This window comes from Anomaloglossus baeobatrachus, chromosome 11 (genome assembly GCF_048569485.1).
Source record: "Anomaloglossus baeobatrachus isolate aAnoBae1 chromosome 11, aAnoBae1.hap1, whole genome shotgun sequence".
In the NCBI taxonomy this organism is placed as follows: Eukaryota; Metazoa; Chordata; class Amphibia; order Anura; family Aromobatidae; genus Anomaloglossus; species Anomaloglossus baeobatrachus.
The window spans coordinates 36,216,641-36,238,282 of record NC_134363.1 but is presented as its reverse complement, the minus strand read 5'-3'; the positions used below and the strand labels follow the sequence as shown (position 1 = coordinate 36,238,282).

At 41.1% G+C, this 21,642-nt stretch overlaps 1 protein-coding gene across 1 annotated transcript in view; it reads left to right on the top strand.

The window, feature by feature from the left end:
* The window catches only part of LOC142257062 (V-set and immunoglobulin domain-containing protein 10-like), a 96,609-nt gene that overhangs the window by 3,689 nt on the left and 71,278 nt on the right, over window positions 1–21,642 (top strand). Inside the window, exons 2-3 of the mRNA XM_075329117.1 lie at window positions 5,612–5,657; window positions 18,773–20,294. Coding sequence (XP_075185232.1) covers window positions 20,255–20,294 — 40 coding nt within the window. The 5' untranslated portion in view covers window positions 5,612–5,657; window positions 18,773–20,254. The remainder of the gene's footprint in view (window positions 1–5,611; window positions 5,658–18,772; window positions 20,295–21,642) is intronic.

Genomic DNA, 21,642 nt, shown 5'->3' with positions numbered 1-21,642 from the left:
GTGCTGGATGTGATGTGTGGATGTGATGTGTGGATGTGATGTGTGGATGTGATGTGTTGCTGATGTGATGTGTGGCTGTGATGTGATGTGAGTGAGTGATGTGTGGCTGTGATGTGTGGATGTGATGTGTGGATGTGATGTGTGGATGTGATGTGTGGCTGTGATGTGATGTGTGTGAGGCTGTGATGTGTGGAGGTGATGTGTGTGGATGTGATGTTGTGTGATGTGATGTTGTGGATGTGATGTGTGGATGTGATGTGTGGATGTGATGTTGGATGGATGTCGATGTGATGTGTGGATGTGATGTGTGGATGTGATGGTGTGTGGATGTGATGTGTGGATGTGATGTGTGTGGATGTGATGTGTGGATGTGATGTGTGGATGTGATGTGTGGATGTGATGTGTGGATGTGATGTGTGGATGTGATGTGTGGATGTGATGTGTGGATGTGATGTGTGGATGTGATGTGTGGATGTGATGTGTGGATGTGATGTGTGGATGTGATGTGTGGATGTGATGTGTGGATGTGATGTGTGGATGTGATGTGTGGATGTGATGTGTGGATGTGATGTGTGGATGTGATGTGTGTGGATGTGATGTGTGGATGTGATGTGTGGATGTGATGTGTGGATGTGATGTGTGTGGATGTGATGTGTGGATGTGATGTGTGTGGATGTGATGTGTGGATGTGATGTGTGGATGTGATGTGTGGATGTGATGTGTGTGGATGTGATGTGTGGATGTGATGTGTGGATGTGATGTGTGGATGTGATGTGTGGATGTGATGTGTGGATGTGATGTGTGGATGTGATGTGTGGATGTGATGTGTGGATGTGATGTGTGGATGTGATGTGTGGATGTGATGTGTGGATGTGATGTGTGTGGATGTGATGTGTGGATGTGATGTGTGGATGTGATGTGTGGATGTGATGTGTGTGGATGTGATGTGTGGATGTGATGTGTGTGGATGTGATGTGTGGATGTGATGTGTGGATGTGATGTGTGGATGTGATGTGTGTGGATGTGATGTGTGGATGTGATGTGTGGATGTGATGTGTGGATGTGATGTGTGGATGTGATGTGTGGATGTGATGTATGGATGTGATGTGTGGATGTGATGTGTGGATGTGATGTGTGGATGTGATGTGTGTGGATGTGATGTGTGGATGTGATGTGTGGATGTGATGTGTGGATGTGATGTGTGGATGTGATGTGTGGATGTGATGTGTGGATGTGATGTGTGGATGTGATGTGTGTGGATGTGATGTGTGTGGATGTGATGTGTGTGGATGTGATGTGTGGATGTGATGTGTGGATGTGATGTGTGGATGTGATGTGTGGATGTGATGTGTGGATGTGATGTGTGGATGTGATGTGTGGATGTGATGTGTGGATGTGATGTGTGGATGTGATGTGTGGATGTGATGTGTGGATGTGATGTGTGGATGCGATGTGTGGATGTGATGTGTGGATGTGATGTGTGGATGTGATGTGTGTGGATGTGATGTGTGGATGTGATGTGTGGATGTGATGTGTGGATGTGATGTGTGGATGTGATGTGTGGATGTGATGTGTGGATGTGATGTGTGTGGATGTGATGTGTGGATGTGATGTGTGGATGTGATGTGTGGATGTGATGTGTGGATGTGATGTGTGGATGTGATGTGTGGATGTGATGTGTGGATGTGATGTGTGGATGTGATGTGTGTGGATGTGATGTGTGGATGTGATGTGTGGATGTGATGTGTGGATGTGATGTGTGGATGTGATGTGTGGATGTGATGTGTGGATGTGATGTGTGGATGTGATGTGTGAGGTGTGTGTGAGAGTGAGTGTGAGCTGATGTGTGTGTGTACTCACCTGGGAATCGGAGCCCCGTGTCAGTTGGGCCACAGCGAGCGTGCATTGCGTGAGGGGGGCGGGGCCTGCAGAGAGCCGGGGCGAGAGGCCAATCCGTGTGGGGGGGCGGGGCCATGGCGAGCCCAGCGGCCAATCAGCTTTGTGTCACCGTAAGGACACAATTTCGGAGCATGACAGACAGACAGACAGATAGACAGACAGACAGACAGACAGACAGACAGAATAAGGCAATTATATATATAGATAATACTGCCCTCTATGTACAATAATATAACTACTATAATACTGCCCCCTATGTACAAGAATATAACTACTATAATACTGCCCCTATGTACAAGAATATAACTACTATAATACTGCCCCTATGTACAAGGATATAACTACTATAATACTGCCCCTATGTACAAGAATATAACTACTATAATACTGCCCCCTATGTACAAGAATATAACTACTATAATACTGCCCCTATAGACAAGAATATAACTACTATAATACTGCTCCTATGTACAAGAATATAACTACTATAATACTGCCCCTATGTACAAGAATATAACTATTATAATACTGCCCTCTATGTACAATAATATAACTACTATAATACTGCCCCTATGTAGAAGAATATAACTACTATAATACTGCCCTCTATGTACAATAATATAACTACTATACTACTGCCCCCTATGTACAAAAATATAACTACTATAATACTGCTCCCTATGTACAAGAATATAACTGCTATACTACTGCCCCTATGTACAAGAATATAACTACTATAATACTGCCCTCTATGTACAAGAATATAACTACTATAATACTGCCCCCTATGTACAAGAATATAACTACTATAATACTGCCCCTATAGACAGGAATATAACTACTATAATACTGCTCCTATGTACAAGAATATAACTACTATAATACTGCCACCTATATACAAGAATATAACTACTATAATACTGCCCTTATGTACAATAATATAACTACTATAATACTGCCCCTATGTAGAAGAATATAACTACTATAATACTGCCCTCTATGTACAATAATATAACTACTATAATACTGCCCCCTATGTACAAAAATATAACTACTATAATACTGCCCCCTATGTACAAGAATATAACTACTATAATACTGCCCCTATAGACAAGAATATAACTACTATAATACTGCTCCTATGTACAAGAATATAACTACTATAATACTGCCCCTATGTACAAGAATATAACTATTATAATACTGCCCTCTATGTACAATAATATAACTACTATAATACTGCCCCTATGTAGAAGAATATAACTACTATAATACTGCCCTCTATGTACAATAATATAACTACTATACTACTGCCCCCTATGTACAAAAATATAACTACTATAATACTGCTCCCTATGTACAAGAATATAACTGCTATACTACTGCCCCTATGTACAAGAATATAACTACTATAATACTGCCCTCTATGTACAAGAATATAACTACTATAATACTGCCCCCTATGTACAAGAATATAACTACTATAATACTGCCCCTATAGACAGGAATATAACTACTATAATACTGCTCCTATGTACAAGAATATAACTACTATAATACTGCCACCTATATACAAGAATATAACTACTATAATACTGCCCTTATGTACAATAATATAACTACTATAATACTGCCCCTATGTAGAAGAATATAACTACTATAATACTGCCCTCTATGTACAATAATATAACTACTATAATACTGCCCCCTATGTACAAAAATATAACTACTATAATACTGCCCCCTATGTACAAGAATATAACAGCTATAATACTGCCCCTATGTACAAGAGTATAACTATTATAATACTGCCCCTATGTACAAGAATATAACTACTATAATACTGCCCCCTATGTACAAGAATATAACTACTATATTACTGCCACCTATATACAAGAATATAACTACTATAATACTGCCCTTATGTACAATAATATAACTACTATAATACTGCCCCTATGTAGAATAATATAACTACTATAATACTGCCCTCTATGTACAATAATATAACTACTATAATACTGCCCCCTATGTACAAAAATATAACTACTATAATACTGCCCCCTATGTACAAGAATATAACTGCTATAATACTGCCCCTATGTACAAGAATATAACTACTATAATACTGCCCCTATGTACAAGAATATAACTACTATAATACTGCCCCCTATGTACAAGAATATAACTACTATATTACTGCCACCTATATACAAGAATATAACTACTATAATACTGCCCTTATGTACAATAATATAACTACTATAATACTGCCCCTATGTAGAAGAATATAACTACTATAATACTGCCCTCTATGTACAATAATATAACTACTATAATACTGCCCCCTATGTACAAAAATATAAATACTATAATACTGTCCCCTATGTACAAGAATATAACTGCTATAATACTGCCCCTATGTACAAGAATATAACTACTATAATACTGCCCCCTATTTACAAGAATATAACTACTATAATACTGCCCCTATGTACAAGAATATAACTACTATAATACTGCCCCTATGTACAAGAATATAACTACTATAATACTGCCCCCTATGTACAAGAATATAACTACTATATTACTGCCACCTATATACAAGAATATAACTACTATAATACTACCCTTATGTACAATAATATAACTACTATAATACTGGCCCCTATGTACAAGAATATAACTACTATAATACTGCCCCCTATGTACAAGGATATAACTGCTATACTACTGCCCCTATGTACAAGAATATAACTACTATAATACTGCCCCTATGTACAAGAATATAACTACTATAATACTGCTCCCTATGTACAAGAATATAACTACTATAATACTGTCCCTATGTACAAGAATATAACTACTATAATACTGCCCCCTATGTACAAGAATATAACTACTATATTACTGCCACCTATATACCAGAATATAACTACTATAATACTGCCCCTATATACAAGAATATAACTACTATAATACTGCCCCTATGTACAAGAATATAACTACTATAATACTGGCCCCTATGTACAAGAATATAACTACTATAATACTGCTCCTATGTACAAGAATATAACTACTATAATACTGCCCCCTATTTACAAGAATATAACTACTATAATACTGCCCCTATGTACAAGAATATAACTACTATAATACTGCCCCTATGTACAAGAATATAACTACTATAATACTGCCCCCTATGTACAAGAATATAACTACTATAATACTGCTCCTATGTACAAGAATATAACTACTATAATACTGCCCCTATGTACAAGAATATAACTACTATAATACTGCCCCTATGTACAAGAATATAACTACTATAATACTGCCCCTATGTACAAGAATATAACTACTATAATACTGCTCCTATGTACAAGAATATAACTACTATAATACTGCCCCTATATACAAGAATATAACTACTATAATACTGCCCCCTATGTACAAGAATATAACTACTATAATACTGCCCCTATGTACAAGAATAGAACTACTATAATACTGCCCCCTATGTACAAGAATATAACTACTATAATACTGCCCTTATGTACTGCACCAACACTGTGTCCCCTTCGTTCTGAGGTTGGGCCTCATCATAATGTCCTTTTACGAGGACTCGTAAATATCATGTAGTGTATGAGGTTTCGCCGCACTATGCTTTCTCTAGCTATATACTCCCTATTGATCATTTCTGTGTTTTCAGACACTCAAGAATCCGGATGGAGAGTTATATAACCAACTGAATACCGGTAATGAACCATGATAGTATCACTCCCTAGCAGAAGACCATTAACTAACACTAATTTTTAGTCTAAAAGTACAATAATCCGACACTCCTTGTGAGATGGCTTAGAGTATTTTATTTGATAGTGAAAAATAATGTTTTTATTTTAAATAATGGCCTAATGGCTTATGTCTAGATATTGGATATATATATATATATATATATATATATATATATATATATATATATGTACACACAGTATATATATATATATACACATATATACATATATATATATATACATACATATATATATATATATATACATATATATATATATATATATATATATATATGTATTTTGCATAATATATGTGTAATATATATATTTCTTCTTTTCAGTATCTGCGCCCAATTTTCTCCAATCTGGCAACAGGAAATAAAGAGCGATATCAACTCATAAATGTGGTTTGTAACTCATGAGCTCCAATGTAAAAGTTTTTACTGGACCAGATCTATAGACAAGGACGTTCTGATGACTTCTCGGTAGGATCTATATGAACTAAATATGTGGTAAAGGCTCCTCTGAAAGCTTCCAGACCTGCAAAAGTGGCACCTTTAAACTCGAAACCGATTTACATCCATAAAGCCTCCTTAAAGCAGGTGCAAAAATTACAGCTCATAATTCAGGAGTGATACTTTCTATGCCACACAAGCCTTGGTTTCAGGATTTTTCTTCAATAGCAAAATTAAGACAGAGGGGTTTTAAACCGCCCTCCTTATTTTCATACTGTGAAGAATAAAGCAAAAAGTGCCATCATTATGGTTCTGTTACTGCATGATGTCATAGACCAGTCAATTCACAGTCACACTGACTATGCAGGTCCAGCACCTCCCTGTCCATTGAATATTTGGATTACTATTCCCAGACTGAGACTATGACTCCCATTTTAAATGTGCTTGAGCACTGCGATAGCACAACACAATCAAATTAGGCCTTTTTTAACCCCACGTGGTATGAGCTGTTCACTCTGACCTCCTATTCTTAGGGCGGCTTTGCACGTGCGATGTCGATGGGGTCAAATCGAAAGTGACGCACATCCGGCGTCGCAGTCGATATCGCAACGTGTAAAACCTTTTTGATACGATGAACGAGCGCAAAAGCGTCGTTATCGTATCATCGCTGCAGCCTCCGACATTTCCATAATGCCGGTGCAGCGACATATGCGATGTTGTTCCTCGCTCCTGCGGCAGCACACATCGCTGTGTGTGAAGCCGCAGGAGCGAGGAACTTCACCTTACCTGCCGCCGGCTGCAATGAGAAGGACGGAGGTGGGCAGGATGTTTACATCCTGCTCATCTCCGCCCCTCCACTTCAATTGGCCGCCTGCCGTGTGACGTCGCTGTGACGCCGCACGACCTGCCCCCTTAGGAAGGAGGCGGGTCGCCGGCCAGATCGACGTCGCACGGCAGGTATGTGCGTGTGAAACTGCTGTAGCGATAATAATCGCTACGGCAGCTTTTACTAGATATTGCACGTGCGACGGGGGCGGGACTATCGCTGCAGCATCGGTAACACATTGTTACCGATGTCGCAGCGTGCAAAGCCCGCCTTGGGGGTACTTTGCACGTTGCGACATCGCACCTCAATATCGTCGGGGTCAAATCGAAAGTGATGCACATCCGGCGCCGGTAATGACGTTGCAGCGTGTAAATCCTAGGAGCGACGATCACCGATCGCAAAAACGTCAAAATCGGGTGATCAGTGACACGTCGCTCCATTCCATAATTTCGGTACGATGTTGTTCCTCGTTCCTGCGGCAGCACACATCGCTGTGTGTGAAGCCGCAGGAGCGAGGAACATCTCCTTACCTCACGCCGGCTATGCGGAAGGAAGGAGGTGGGCGGGATGTTTACACCCCGCTCATCTCCGCCCCTCTGCTTCTATTGGCTGCCTGCCGTGTGACGCCGCACGAACTGCCCCCTTAGAAAGGCGGCGCTTGGCTGGCCAGAGCGACGTCGCAGGGAAGGTAAGTCCGTGTGACGGGGGTAAGCGAGGTTGTGCGCCACGGGCAGCGATTTACCCGTGTCGCACAACTGACGGGGACAGGTACGATCGCTTGCAATCTCGCTATCGAGATTGCAGCATGTAAAGCCCGCTTTACTCTGTGATTGCAAGTTGATCCTTCGCAAATTAATTAGCTCATCTATGCCAAATTATTGCATACATTTAAAGGGAATCTGAAAGGTTTTGTAGTACATTATTAATGTTATCTTTAAATAGAGCTTAAGGAGACCTTTCAGGATCAGTAAGTTTTATTGCTTCACCTTATCCTGTTATCTTGTTGTAAGCTCATGAGAATTCAGTGTCTAGAGCAGGGGTGAGCATATCATTGGTGCAACCGATACGGCCGTATACAGGGCAAAGAGGCAAAAGGGCACATTTCTAGCTCGAAAGCAGGTGGAATTGTGAATTTTGATGAGTTATTGGACTGAACAGGGCCCATATTGGGCTCTTTTCTGTCTGTGTTCGCCAGTGGACTAGATAGTGAATGCACCGAGAGGTGGGAGGATCAGTGAATATACAAATTGTATTTACATACCCTTGACTAGGCTGCACTAGAGACTCAATTCTAAAGGAGCTTACAACAAGATAACAGGATAAGGTAGAGCAATAAAATTTACTGATCCTGAAAGGTCTCCTTAAGCTCTATTTTAAGATAACATTAGTTTTGTACTATAAAATCACCTGTCAGATTCCCTTTAAAACAACAAACACAGAAAACGCTCAACCTCCTTGAGCCGACTCTCCAATGCTGCTCCTGTCATTGGCTGCAGTAGAGACATGAATTTAAGTGACCGCTGCAGCCAATCCATGATCTTTTTAGAAAGTGAAAACAAGGCAGATCGATAACACACTGGAATATTTATAGATAGGTTTTGATTTTTTTTTTCTTGTTATATATTTTTTCATAGAAAAAATAATAAATTGATTACTATGTTATAAACTTATAATAATATTGTGGTTGGTGTTTTGTGTTATATTTTTTTTTGTGAGTTTTCTGTGATTTTTAATTTTGATGGCCTATCCTTTTAGGAGACGTTCAATATTAAATTGGTGGACACCCATGTTCTAGGACACCCACTTATTGTCACACTTGGACAAGGGGATGTTTGGTACATGGAGCAACACTGAGGTACAACGGAGATGGAAAGGGAGAATATGGACCTGACAATAGGGATCGGGTGTTGGGACACCTCCTGACACTAACCTGTGTCTGAACCCTGAGCTCCCCTAATGAACCTATACGAGTCCTTCCCCTCATTGCCATCACGTCCCTATCTGTCTTCCCACTCACTCTGGCTAGTGGTGTTGAGGTGAGACAACAATTGGGTCTCTTAAGGTCTGACTGTCGTGTCCAAATTATAATGTCATGTGTGCACTTTGAGAAAGAATAAAATAACGGACAACGAGTCAGTTATGTCTTTCTCTCATGACCGACACCAGTGATTCTGAACCTTATTTTTCTCGGGCCATGCTTTTATAGTAAGGGTGTATACAAAAGTATAGTCCAATCAAGTATCGCAGGTCGGGGCTTCAAGACGTATAGGAATTTGCATAGTCTCTGCTGGATTGGTCAGTCCAAACTTTAGGAATTCTCCTTTGGGTGTAGACAGGATGTGGCAGCCATCTTCAAAGTTACAAGTGCTGGTATATTGTATTAAGGAAAATCACTTAATATACAATATATGTGTTAGTAATAAGCAAAAGCATTTATAAATATGTGTGTTAGGTTACATTAACTAAACTATATATTTGAGTCTATGAAATGGCTGAATTAAGTATTTTTGGTTACTTAATTCTTATCCTCAACAGTGGAAAGGTCAGTGAGTGCACTAGACTTCACCTCTACAATAGTCCGACACAAGGGAAGGCACACAGACAGGGGAACATAGACAAAAAGGATATACTTCAAAGCTGCAGCCAGACACCAGGACTGCAGGCAACATGACTCCAGCTGCTACATGGAGCTTCTGTCCTCCAAGGTGGTCAGTTCAGAATGAAGCTCTATAACCGGCATCAGGTGATGAAATATGTGACTATTTAAGGTGGATGGGAGCAGACACAAACCACCTGTACCTGAGATGAACTAACAAGAAGCTACCAGCAAGGAAAGAGTACTTAACCCTTGTGGCAATGTGAGACTCAGATCCTAGAGCTGTCACAAGTCTCCCAAGAACATGACACCTATCAGTTGTTTGAAGGAGTATGGCATCTAATGCAGATGACGGATCTTACCATCAAAATTATGGAACACCCCTATGAATTTTCCTGTACGTCCATATGGAAATTCTAATGGGAAACACACAATCATCCGTTGTTTTAATTCCAAATTTCTAAAACCTTTGCTTTCTGTCAATTATTATTAATATTCTTAAACCAGTCGCTTAAAAATTATATTTTAGGAGGTAACGAGATATAGTCATGATGTAAGGCATCTGTATAATAAAACTATTAATCACAAAGCACAATTGTCAAAGACAAAAAGGGTCAGAAGAGCCAGCATCAGCATAAGCTTTGTCTGGAATTTAAAATTCAACTGACCAGCAGGTTTCGCCAACACCTTAGCTTCATCAGGGGAAAAGGGAAATTAGACACTTAAAAAGTATAGTTTAGGAGCTAGCGAGAGGTAGTCTGCTGTAAGGCTTCTGTGCAATAAAACTATTACTTATCAAGCACAATTATCAAAGAAAAAAAGAGTCAGAAGAACCAACATCACTTTTGTCCCTAAGCTTTGACTGGAACTGCAAACTCAACTGACCAACCTGTTTCGCCAGCAACTTAGCTTCACCAGGTGAAAAAGGAAACTAGTCACTTCAAAATTATATTTTAGGAGCTAGTGAGAGGTAATCATGCTGTAAGGCATCTGTGTAATAAAACTATTAATTATCAAGCACAATTGTCAAAGACAAAAAGGGTGTCATGCGCTGTCCGGATCCGCACACGTGGATTTCTTCTACGGCGTCGGACTCTGTTCACATTTCAGAGTCTGATAGGCAACTTGGTCTCTCTTAGGCCAGAGTCACACCTGCGAGTGCCTCGCGTGTAACTCGCGCGAGTCTCTCATTGAATCACCTGGCACAGACTCGCAGTCTCCTGACAGGAGCGGGTCGGTTGCATGTATGTCTATGCAGCTGAGACGCTCCTGTCCAATGAGTGTGCGGCCATGACAGGTGATGCAATGAGAGACTCGCACGAGTTACACGCGAGGCACTCGCAGGTGTGACTCTGGCCTTAAGTACTCTGCTCGGCTGGGCGTCGGCTGAGTTGTTTCACTGCTCCTAGCCATGCAGGAGTTAATCCTTTTGGAGCAGTGTGCCACTCTTTTGAGAGCCAAGTTGCTGATTATCTTCTACAGCTGATCTCTTCCTATTTAAGGCTGAATAATTTTGGTAAGGAGATGGATGTTTGAATACCGCGCCAAAGACCACTAATGCAGGAGATGAATTTAACGTGACTTTATTCCATGTTCAGGTCTACGCGTTTCAGGAGCATCCGCTCCCTTCCTCAGGACAATACAGGCACAAGCAACATCAAAATCAGCAGTCAAAGAATGAGCCGAAAACTATATACCTTCCGGTGTGACGTCATTGATACGCCCACGTTGAACCAGAAAAGAAAAAAATCGGCGGAAATTCCACACATTCATTGAATAACAAAGCAACATAATTTCAGTGCAAAAACCGCTTGTCCTTATCATAAACATGTCTATTAAAATTATCATAAAACTTCCAGTTTAATAAAAAGAAAAAGAAAAAATTTTTGTTGGAGTCCCGTGTGTTTGTGAAAATAGAAAAATTATATATATATGAAGGAATAGTAGTTGTGTGAAAATAGGCCAAGCAGTGAATTGGAATAGAACCTACAAGACATCAGGTTGATATGTGTAAAGAATGTGACAGGGGATTAAACCATTAGACCATACAAGGCAGGCAGCGGTACATATAAGAACCCGCTCCTGCAGCAACAAAAAATCAATCAAATGTGGGTGCTATAAACACACTGTATAAAATACAGGGAGCTAAAAACTGCACTTCTCAGAGCAAGTGAGGTCGTGAAAGTTCAGACCGTGAGAAAGAAACTTATACGCATGCGGGAGCAAAGGTAAGAAGCAAGATAGATGTGTGGGGTCGAGAAAGTTCAAAGCGTGGGAAAAACACTAATGCGCATGCGGAGAAAAATGAAAAGGAATTACCGTGCTGGATATGCACGGGAAATGTTGATACACACAGAAAAACAGTGTGAAATTGAAAAAAGCAGTGAACATATGTCAGAAACCAGAATTCACATCTAATTACAAGGAGTAGAAAAGACAATAAATACAAAAATATATTAATATATATAAAACAATTTTTGTAATCATTAGAATTACACAACCCATATGGATACTAGCAAAAACATAAGACTAAAAATAATGATAAAATTGATACAATGTTAAAATATGAGGTGAGACCTGAATATGAGCTATAAAAGACACAAGTAAACCACTTAAAAACAACAATGCAATTACACATTGATAAAAATCTGTAATTAATGCCCTGACGTATAACCTAATAATTATATATAAATTTATTTATACGTGTATGGGTATATATGTATGACACAAGACGAAAGGATAAAAACCATATATATATATATATATATATAAAAAAAATATATACATATATATATGTGAAATTTTAAAAAAAATTTTAAAAACAACCAAGCAAAACCCCTAGTGAAAAAGGTCAGTTACCTCGTTCAACCCCAACGGTTTAAGGGTATTTAACTTATAAATCCAATACGTTTCCTTTTTGTTTAATAATTCATTCCGATTAGGGATATGTAGGGGTATTTGCTCAATAGGAGTAACTTTAAGACAAAATTTTTTATCATGAACCATGGTCATATGCCTAGATAGGCCATGGAGCATAAACCCGATTTTTACATTGTGCCTATGCGAGTTAATTCGATTATGCAGGGCTTGCGTGGTCCTGCCCACATAACGCATATCACATATCTACAACAAAGACAGTTTTTTATACCACATTTAAAAACTCCAACAGGTTTACAAACTGTCTTTGTTGTAGATCCATACAGCACAGAAGGGAGTTCTTTGGTTCGTCTCCAGGAGGTACTGAGTTCACTATTAAGAGTCATCTCACTTGTCAATCTGAATTTGTTGTCTACCTTATTGAGTGTGACTGTGATATGCGTTATGTGGGCAGGACCACGCAAGCCCTGCATAATCGAATTAACTCGCATAGGCACAATGTAAAAATCGGGTTTATGCTCCATGGCCTATCTAGGCATATGACCATGGTTCATGATAAAAAATTTTGTCTTAAAGTTACTCCTATTGAGCAAATACCCCTACATATCCCTAATCGGAATGAATTATTAAACAAAAAGGAAACGTATTGGATTTATAAGTTAAATACCCTTAAACCGTTGGGGTTGAACGAGGTAACCGACCTTTTTCACTAGGGGTTTTGCTTGGTTGTTTTTAAAAAAAAATTTAAAATTTCACATATATATATGTATATATTTTTTTTATATATATATATATATATATATGGTTTTTATCCTTTCGTCTTGTGTCATACATATATACCCATACACGTATAAATAAATTTATATATAATTATTAGGTTATACGTCAGGGCATTAATTACAGATTTTTATCAATGTGTAATTGCATTGTTGTTTTTAAGTGGTTTACTTGTGTCTTTTATAGCTCATATTCAGGTCTCACCTCATATTTTAACATTGTATCAATTTTATCATTATTTTTAGTCTTATGTTTTTGCTAGTATCCATATGGGTTGTGTAATTCTAATGATTACAAAAATTGTTTTATATATATTAATATTTATATATTTTTGTATTTATTGTCTTTTCTACTCCTTGTAATTAGATGTGAATTCTGGTTTCTGACATATGTTCACTGCTTTTTTCAATTTCACACTGTTTTTCTGTGTGTATCAACATTTCCCGTGCATATCCAGCACGGTAATTCCTTTTCATTTTTCTCCGCATGCGCATTAGTGTTTTTCCCACGCTTTGAACTTTCTCGACCCCACACATCTATCTTGCTTCTTACCTTTGCTCCCGCATGCGTATAAGTTTCTTTCTCACGGTCTGAACTTTCACGACCTCACTTGCTCTGAGAAGTGCAGTTTTTAGCTCCCTGTATTTTATACAGTGTGTTTATAGCACCCACATTTGATTGATTTTTTGTTGCTGCAGGAGCGGGTTCTTATATGTACCGCTGCCTGCCTTGTATGGTCTAATGGTTTAATCCCCTGTCACATTCTTTACACATATCAACCTGATGTCTTGTAGGTTCTATTCCAATTCACTGCTTGGCCTATTTTCACACAACTACTATTCCTTCATATATATATAATTTTTCTATTTTCACAAACACACGGGACTCCAACAAAATTTTTTTCTTTTTCTTTTTATTAAACTGGAAGTTTTATGATAATTTTAATAGACATGTTTATGATAAGGACAAGCGGTTTTTGCACTGAAATTATGTTGCTTTGTTATTCAATGAATGTGTGGAATTTCCGCCGATTTTTTTCTTTTCTGGTTCAACGTGGGCGTATCAATGACGTCACACCGGAAGGTATATAGTTTTCGGCTCATTCTTTGACTGCTGATTTTGATGTTGCTTGTGCCTGTATTGTCCTGAGGAAGGGAGCGGATGCTCCTGAAACGCGTAGACCTGAACATGGAATAAAGTCACGTTAAATTCATCTCCTGCATTAGTGGTCTTTGGCGCGGTATTCAAACATCCATCTCCTTACCAAAATTATTCATCTCAGGGATGACTGCTGCCTCTGACCCAGTCTATATGCCTGCATAGTGGTTGTGACTCTCACAACTACACTTGGTGAGTAACCTCTGTGAATCACACCCTATTTGTTTGTGGGGTAAGACCCTATTGCGCTCTCTTTCCACAGTGTTTTTCACGGTTTTCCCTATTTAAGGCTGGGGAGTGTAGTAGGAGAATGCCGACGATAGTTTCTGCTAGCTGCGTCTGTGGCAATCCTCCATTTGGGGACCAGCGATTTGTAGTCTGCGCTGTATGAAAGTTCCCTGGTGGGACTTTCTCCTTGCCCTTTGGTTTATCCCTTCTGGTGTCTTTTTGTTTCCCCTCTGTGGATATTTGTGATGTGAGCGAGTTTCAGTTTTACCCCCTTGTTTTTGTCTCGTGGGAGGTGTATTACTTCTTGTCCTGACCAACCCTGGATTGCGCGTGCGGGAGTATTAGGTCAGGGCCCCAGAGGAGACAGGGCCAGGTCGGAGACCCGGACCTCCCCACCATTAAGGGTACCTCCAGGGGTAGGTTGAGCGCAGGAGTCCCAGTCTTAGGGCCAGCATAGGTCCCCTTGTGTCCCTCAGAAGAACCAGCATCACTTTTTTCGATGGGCTTTGTCTGGTGCTGCAGATTAAAGTGAATGGGACTGATCTGCAGTACCGGATACAGCCTTTTCTCATCTTAGATGAATCCACAACCCCCAGCTATACATAGGAAGGTTATAGATTATGCGGAAAGTTCCTCATTTTTTCTTTCCTGATTTGCTGAGTAGGTAGTTCTAGGAAGCAGAGTTCCACATAGAGTGTAAATATGTAAATTCTGATGTTGGCTTCCTATACCCAATGGTTTACTTCTCTGCTCTACAAAACCATTAGTTCTTAGTCAATAATTAACTTGTAATTCTCAACTCATTTATGATTTATGAGTTGTTTCATAGTATTAAAATGTAGAAAAAGTTGAAATTAGGGAAAAAATGTGGGGGTGATCTCTTTTTTTAAATTTAGCACCACTCTTATTCACAGGCTTTGTGGTAGTCACTCTTTACGGATTCTGTAACGTTCCATCATGGAGTCTGCCAAATGTCCAGAAAAACTATCTACACATACCCAGGATAATGTGGGTTAGATCTTCCTTTATTATTCCTCTTCTGTATGGTTTTATGGCCTCTATGTAAACAGATTTCTCCCATTGCCGCGATAACAATTATGGCCGGCGCATGCGCACTATACACTTGGAGTATTTCGGTCACTTCAATAAAATGTCACCGGAGTCGTCACCTATGAATACCGCCATCTCCGGCGCCATATTATTGAAGATGCTGTCCTACGGCTTCTGATACATCGGATGCGAAGGTAGAGGATACAAGAGCGCATGTGCCACCCCGGAATGAGTTTCAGACACATCACAAGCCGGTGGATAGGATCTTCAATAATAAGGCGCCGAATATAGTGGTATGCGCAGGCGCCGACAATTTATTGAAGTGACTGAAGTGTATATGTAGCGCACCTTAACACCTCAGGGTGCTACAAGGTTCTGCATCCCTAAAAGGATGCAGGGCCTACCCCATTAGGTACCCAGAACCCAAGTGCCGATGCCAACAAAAACCCAGGTTATCCCAGTTTTCCCCAACAATCCCCCATACAATGGTACTTAGCTAGGGTGGGACCATGGATGGCCGCCTAGAGGTGGAGCCAATCCAGTCCACTAGTGGGAGGGGCAGACTGTGGAGAGTAGTCAGGACACAGGAAGACAGTAGTCAGAAAGGAAAGGAGAAGGAGAAGAAGGAAGTCTGCAGTGAAAGAGAGCAGACACAGTTAGTCTAAAGTTGACAGTGAAGTGTGAAGGTGTGACTGAGCAATGTCCTGACTCAGGTTGACAGTGACCTGGCACCCAGGAGAGGTGGTTGCCGGTGGAGTACGATGGAGTACTCCCGGAACTACGGACCGACTGAGTACAGGACCCTAGGACAGGAAAGAGCTTCAAGCCGACCTATTAACACTGGCACAGCAAAGGGGACCATCCAGGACCTTGCTGACCTTAAAGAATCCGAAGACTCAGTAGCAACGGGAGAAGCGGGTAAAGACACATAATGTCCCACTCTCCTGTATTTTGTAATTTTGCACCCTTTGGTGCCTTTCATGTGGCACTAAGGGGGTGCTTAGCCTTGTATTTAGCCAAAAAAATAAATATATTTAAAAAAAAATGACGAGGGGTCCCCCTATTTTTGATAGCCAGCTAGGATAAAGCAGACGGCTGCAGTCTGCAGACCACAGCTGGCAGCTTCACCTTGGCTGGTAATCCAAAACTGAGGGCATCTCACGCTGTTATTTTAAATTAAATAAATAATTTAAAAAAAAAAACACACGTGGGTGCCCCCCCAAAATTGGATTATCAGCCAAGGTAAAGCGGACAGCTGGGGTGTGATATTCTCAGACTAGGGAGGTCCATGGTTATTGGACTCTCCCCAGCCTAAAAATAGCAGGCCCCAGCCGCCCCAGAAGTGGCGCATCCATTAGATGCGCCAATCCTGGTGCTTCACCCCAGCTCATCCCGTGCCCTGGTGCAGTGGCAAACGGGGTAATATATGGGGTTAATACCAGATGTGTAATGTCACTTGGCATCAAGCCCTGGGGTTTATGATGTCAGGCGTCTATCAGATACCCGACATCACCAACCCAGTCAGTAATAAAAAATAAATAGACGACAAACACATTTTTATTTGAAAAAACACTCCCCAACACTTCCCTTTCACCAATTTATTAGAAAGAAAAACAAATCCAGGTCTGGTGTAATCCAAGGGGGTCCCACGACAATCCATACCATAGTAAATGTCCCAGTCAATGAAGAACAGAATGTTCCATATTGGCTGGGAGAGCAGTGCAGTGACCTGAGCTAACATCCATAGGTCAGCCCAGGTCACTGCAGGGTATGACGAGTGCTGGTGTCAGGAGGATAGCGAGGTACATTACCTGCGGTGATCGCTGCACTCCCGATAGCAGAGCTGTCACTGAGTTCAATGACCGCCTCCTTCACAAACCAAGTATCGCGAGCAGCCCGTGACATCACCGCTAGTCAGTCTCGGGCCGGCAGCGAGAGGAGATGTGACAAGCAGCGGCCATGGAAGACAGTGACAGCGCTGATGTCAGGACTGGCAGGACTTCATCACCGCAGGTAAGAAACTTTACTAATCTGACGGCAGCGCTTGTCATCCCTGCGGCTGCTGACACTGCAGTGTGGGCAGCTGCGGACACAGTACAGTGCGGGCAGCTGTGGACACTGCTGTGCGGGCAGCCGTGGGGCTGGGGCTGGGGCTGGAGCGGGACACAGACTGCAGCGGCATCCGACGGAAGTCACACAGAAGTGCTTCTGTGTGGCTTCCGGGGATTTTTGCATACGTAGCCAAGGTACACATCTGGTTACTAAGCAAAGCGCTTTGCTTGGATACCCGATATTTACCCTGGTTACAAGCTTACCGCAGGCTACCAGCGATGGCTCCCTGCACACGTAGATGTGAAAAGCTACAGTTACGTTTTTGGTGATCGAGCCCTTATCGAACGGTAACTCGAACTGTCGAGCTTGAAGCAAATTGTTCGAGTTCGTCGAACGACTCGAACACCGCCCAAAATCACTCGAATTTGAAATTGGCGAACTGTTCGACTCGAGCATCTCTCTACTCTACTCCTGACAGCACGAGGAAGCTGAGAGTGAAACAAGTTTATGTATACCTGACGAGAAAATTTCAATCCCCTTTATTCTAAGATTATAAGGGTTCTATAGGCATTGCTTTCATGTGAAGGGTCTGATAACAGAGAGTGATAGAAGAAGGGTCTTAATTCTGTGCCAAGGACTCAATGGATCCAGGAAGAGATTAATGCTTCTTTAATAACATGCACAAGTCTACGCGTTTCTGGAGACACAGCTCCCTTCATCAGGACATTGGCAAGAGAACATCAAATGTTTTCAAGTTTTGATGTTCTCTTGCCAATGTCCTGATGAAGGGAGCTGTGTCTCCAGAAACGCGTAGACTTGTGCATGTTATTAAAGAAGCATTAATCTCTTCCTGGATCCATTGAGTCCTTGGCGCGGAATTAAGACCCTTCTTCTATCACTCTCTGTTATCAGCCAACTTTGGGACTGCTGCCTGGACCTGGATCTTATATATGCCTGTATAGTGGTTGTGACTGGCACAACCATTATAGGTGACTGTGTTTTTATTACATATCTTCCTCCCTTTTTGGGGTAAGACCCTATTGCGCTTTTCTTTCCACAGTTTCTCATCTATGTGAAGGGTCTGGACACTCTGAAATGAAGGCTCCTTATCCCCTCCCTTCTGCTCTGATTGACATCTCTAATGTTCAATTGAGAAACTTGAAAAAGGGAGCGAGGACACTAAGGGAGCATTCACACTGAGAGATTATCTGTCACACCTTGGATTTGATCCCTTCTGCTGTGGACTAGTAGGGGCGACTAGACTGGGCATCAAACTAGGTACCCTAAACTGGTCCTTATTCCAGAGATAGTCTGTACTGCGAGCATAGCCCTGACTCTTGAGGAGCCCTTGTCTAACACCCCCTCTTCCCCCTCTCCGAGGAGGGCTGGGACAGGAGTAATTAAACCCACAAATACCAACAGACAGGGGAAAACCAAGGCTGAAACTCACTGCAAGCACACACAGGAGAAAACACAATATGTACTTAGAGAGAAGTAAAGTTCAGGAAGGAAGTAAAGAAACAACAAGGATATTTACACCGCACACCAAATAGCATTCAACAGTTCACCAATAACTGGATCACCATGCACAAAGACTGGTATCACTGGAGCAAAGCTAGAGCTATAATCGGCATGGCAGACCAGGTTCCACCATCTTTTAAAAGGTGGAAGCAGCTGTGATTGGACATCAGCAACCTGTGACCCCAGCAGCAATTCACAAGCCAGGAGGAATTAACTCCCCCTAGACCGATAACCAGTGAGCACAAAATTGGTCGACACCCAGCACACCAAATAGCATTCAACAGATCACCAATAACTGTCTCACCATGCACAAAGACCGGTATCGCTGGAGCAAAGCTAGAACTATAATCACCATATTTTAAAAGGTGAAGGCGACTGTGATAGGTCTTCAGCAACCTGTGACTCCAGCAGTGATTCACAAGCCAGCAAGAATTAACTCCTCCTAGACCGATCATCAGCGAGCACAAAATTGGTCGACACCCAGCACACCAAAAAGAATTCAACAGATCACCAATAACTGTCTCACCATGCACAAAGACCGGTATCGCTGGAGCAAAGCTAGAACTATAATCGCCATATTTTAAAAGGTGAAGGCGACTGTGATAGGTTTTCAGCAACCTTTGAGCCCAGCAGTGATTCACAAGCCAGCAAGAATTATCCAAGAGTATGTGTGCTTTTAGCAAACAAAAAATAATGGAGCATATTCCATAATATGGTTGTAAAAAAAATACATCTCCATCATTTTCAATGTATAATTCTGCATTCAGTGCAATGTTCAGTATTGTTCACCAGCGATATGTAAATGACAGATAGTCAATCAGTAAACAGCTCCATACAGTCAATTTCTTATCAAGTGTGATACTGCAAAAGAAAAAAAAACTTTCTTTCCTCCTGTTTCCATAAAGTGACATATAACACCTTCCTGCAAGCAATCTGTAACACCCCCTGCCCCTCTGCACAGTATCATACCACTGGGACCAGTGCGGAGGCATCTACATATGCTGGAAAGTACTGGGACCTAATGGGTCTACTGCTATGGAGTCTTCTTCTGTCCACCATTGGTAAGATGAAATCTACTTTTACTATTAGGGGCTATATGGCACTGGGTGGTATCACTGTACAGAAATCCAGGGGGTGGTGGGGTTATTTGCGTGTTATAAGTACGATTATGGCATTTTGGGTAAACTAGGGCTTATATTTGGGACCATTTTTCTTTGGTAGGGGATTACTACATCCATGCACTGACAACTATCGATGTTATGGACATTTACATTTCCTACTTTGGGAGAAGATACCCAATAAAAGGGTTTTTCGCTCAGCACAGACCAGTGCCCCTTTTTAGAGAGAGAGGAGTAGACAGTCACTCTCACTTCGGAGGACTCAAGTTGACCATTTGCAATGGAGATCCCTAATAGAGCCACATTTGGTTTGATAGGGGGTGTTATGACCAAGAAAAAAGACTCTTATCCTGCAAGTGATTTTAGCACCAAGATCTGGTAATGATATAACGTTCCTGGTGCCATTAACAGTCTATGGCATCTGCGGCTTCAAACAAAAATGCAGCAACAGGAAGGTCTGAAAACCATATATGGCTTGAGATTAGTTGCCTATTGATATTGTCACATCGCTGTAGGTGAAATGTTTTAGTGCCGACATTGATGAGAAGAACGAGTTGTCCAGATATGGCAGCCATATGCAGGAGGTCCGAGAGCTGGGCCAATGTGGTTGGGGAACATAATGCTGTAAATTATTTGCCTATTGATATAGTCACATTGTTGAAGGTGAAATGTGTTAGTGCCAATATTGATCAGAAGAACAAGTTGTCCAGATAGGGCAGCCATGTTCAGGTGGTCCATGAGCTAAGCCAACGTGGTTAGGGAAAATAATGCTATAAATTAGTTCCTTATTGATATTGTCCCATCATTGTTGGTGAAATTTGTTAGTGCCGATATTGATGAGAAAAACGTGTTGTCCAGAAAGGGCAGCCATATGCAGGAGGTCCGAAAGCTGAGACAATGTGGTTGAGGAACATAATGCAGGAGGTCCAAGAGCTGGGACAATGTGGTTGAGGAACATAATGCAGGAGGTCCAAGAGCGGTTGAGGAACATAAAGCTATACATTAATTCCTTATTGATATTGTCCCATCATTGTTGGATGAAATTTGTTAGTGCCGATATTGATGAGAAGAACGTGTTGTCCAGAAAGGGCAGCCATATGCAGGAGGTCCGAAAGCTGAGACAATGTGGTTGAGGAACATAATGCAGGAGGTCCAAGAGCTGGGACAATGTGGTTGAGGAACATAATGCAGGAGGTCCAAGAGCAGTTGAGGAACATAAAGCTATATATTAGTTGCCTATTGATATAGTCACATCGCTGTAGGTGAAATCTGTTAGTGCCGACATTGATGA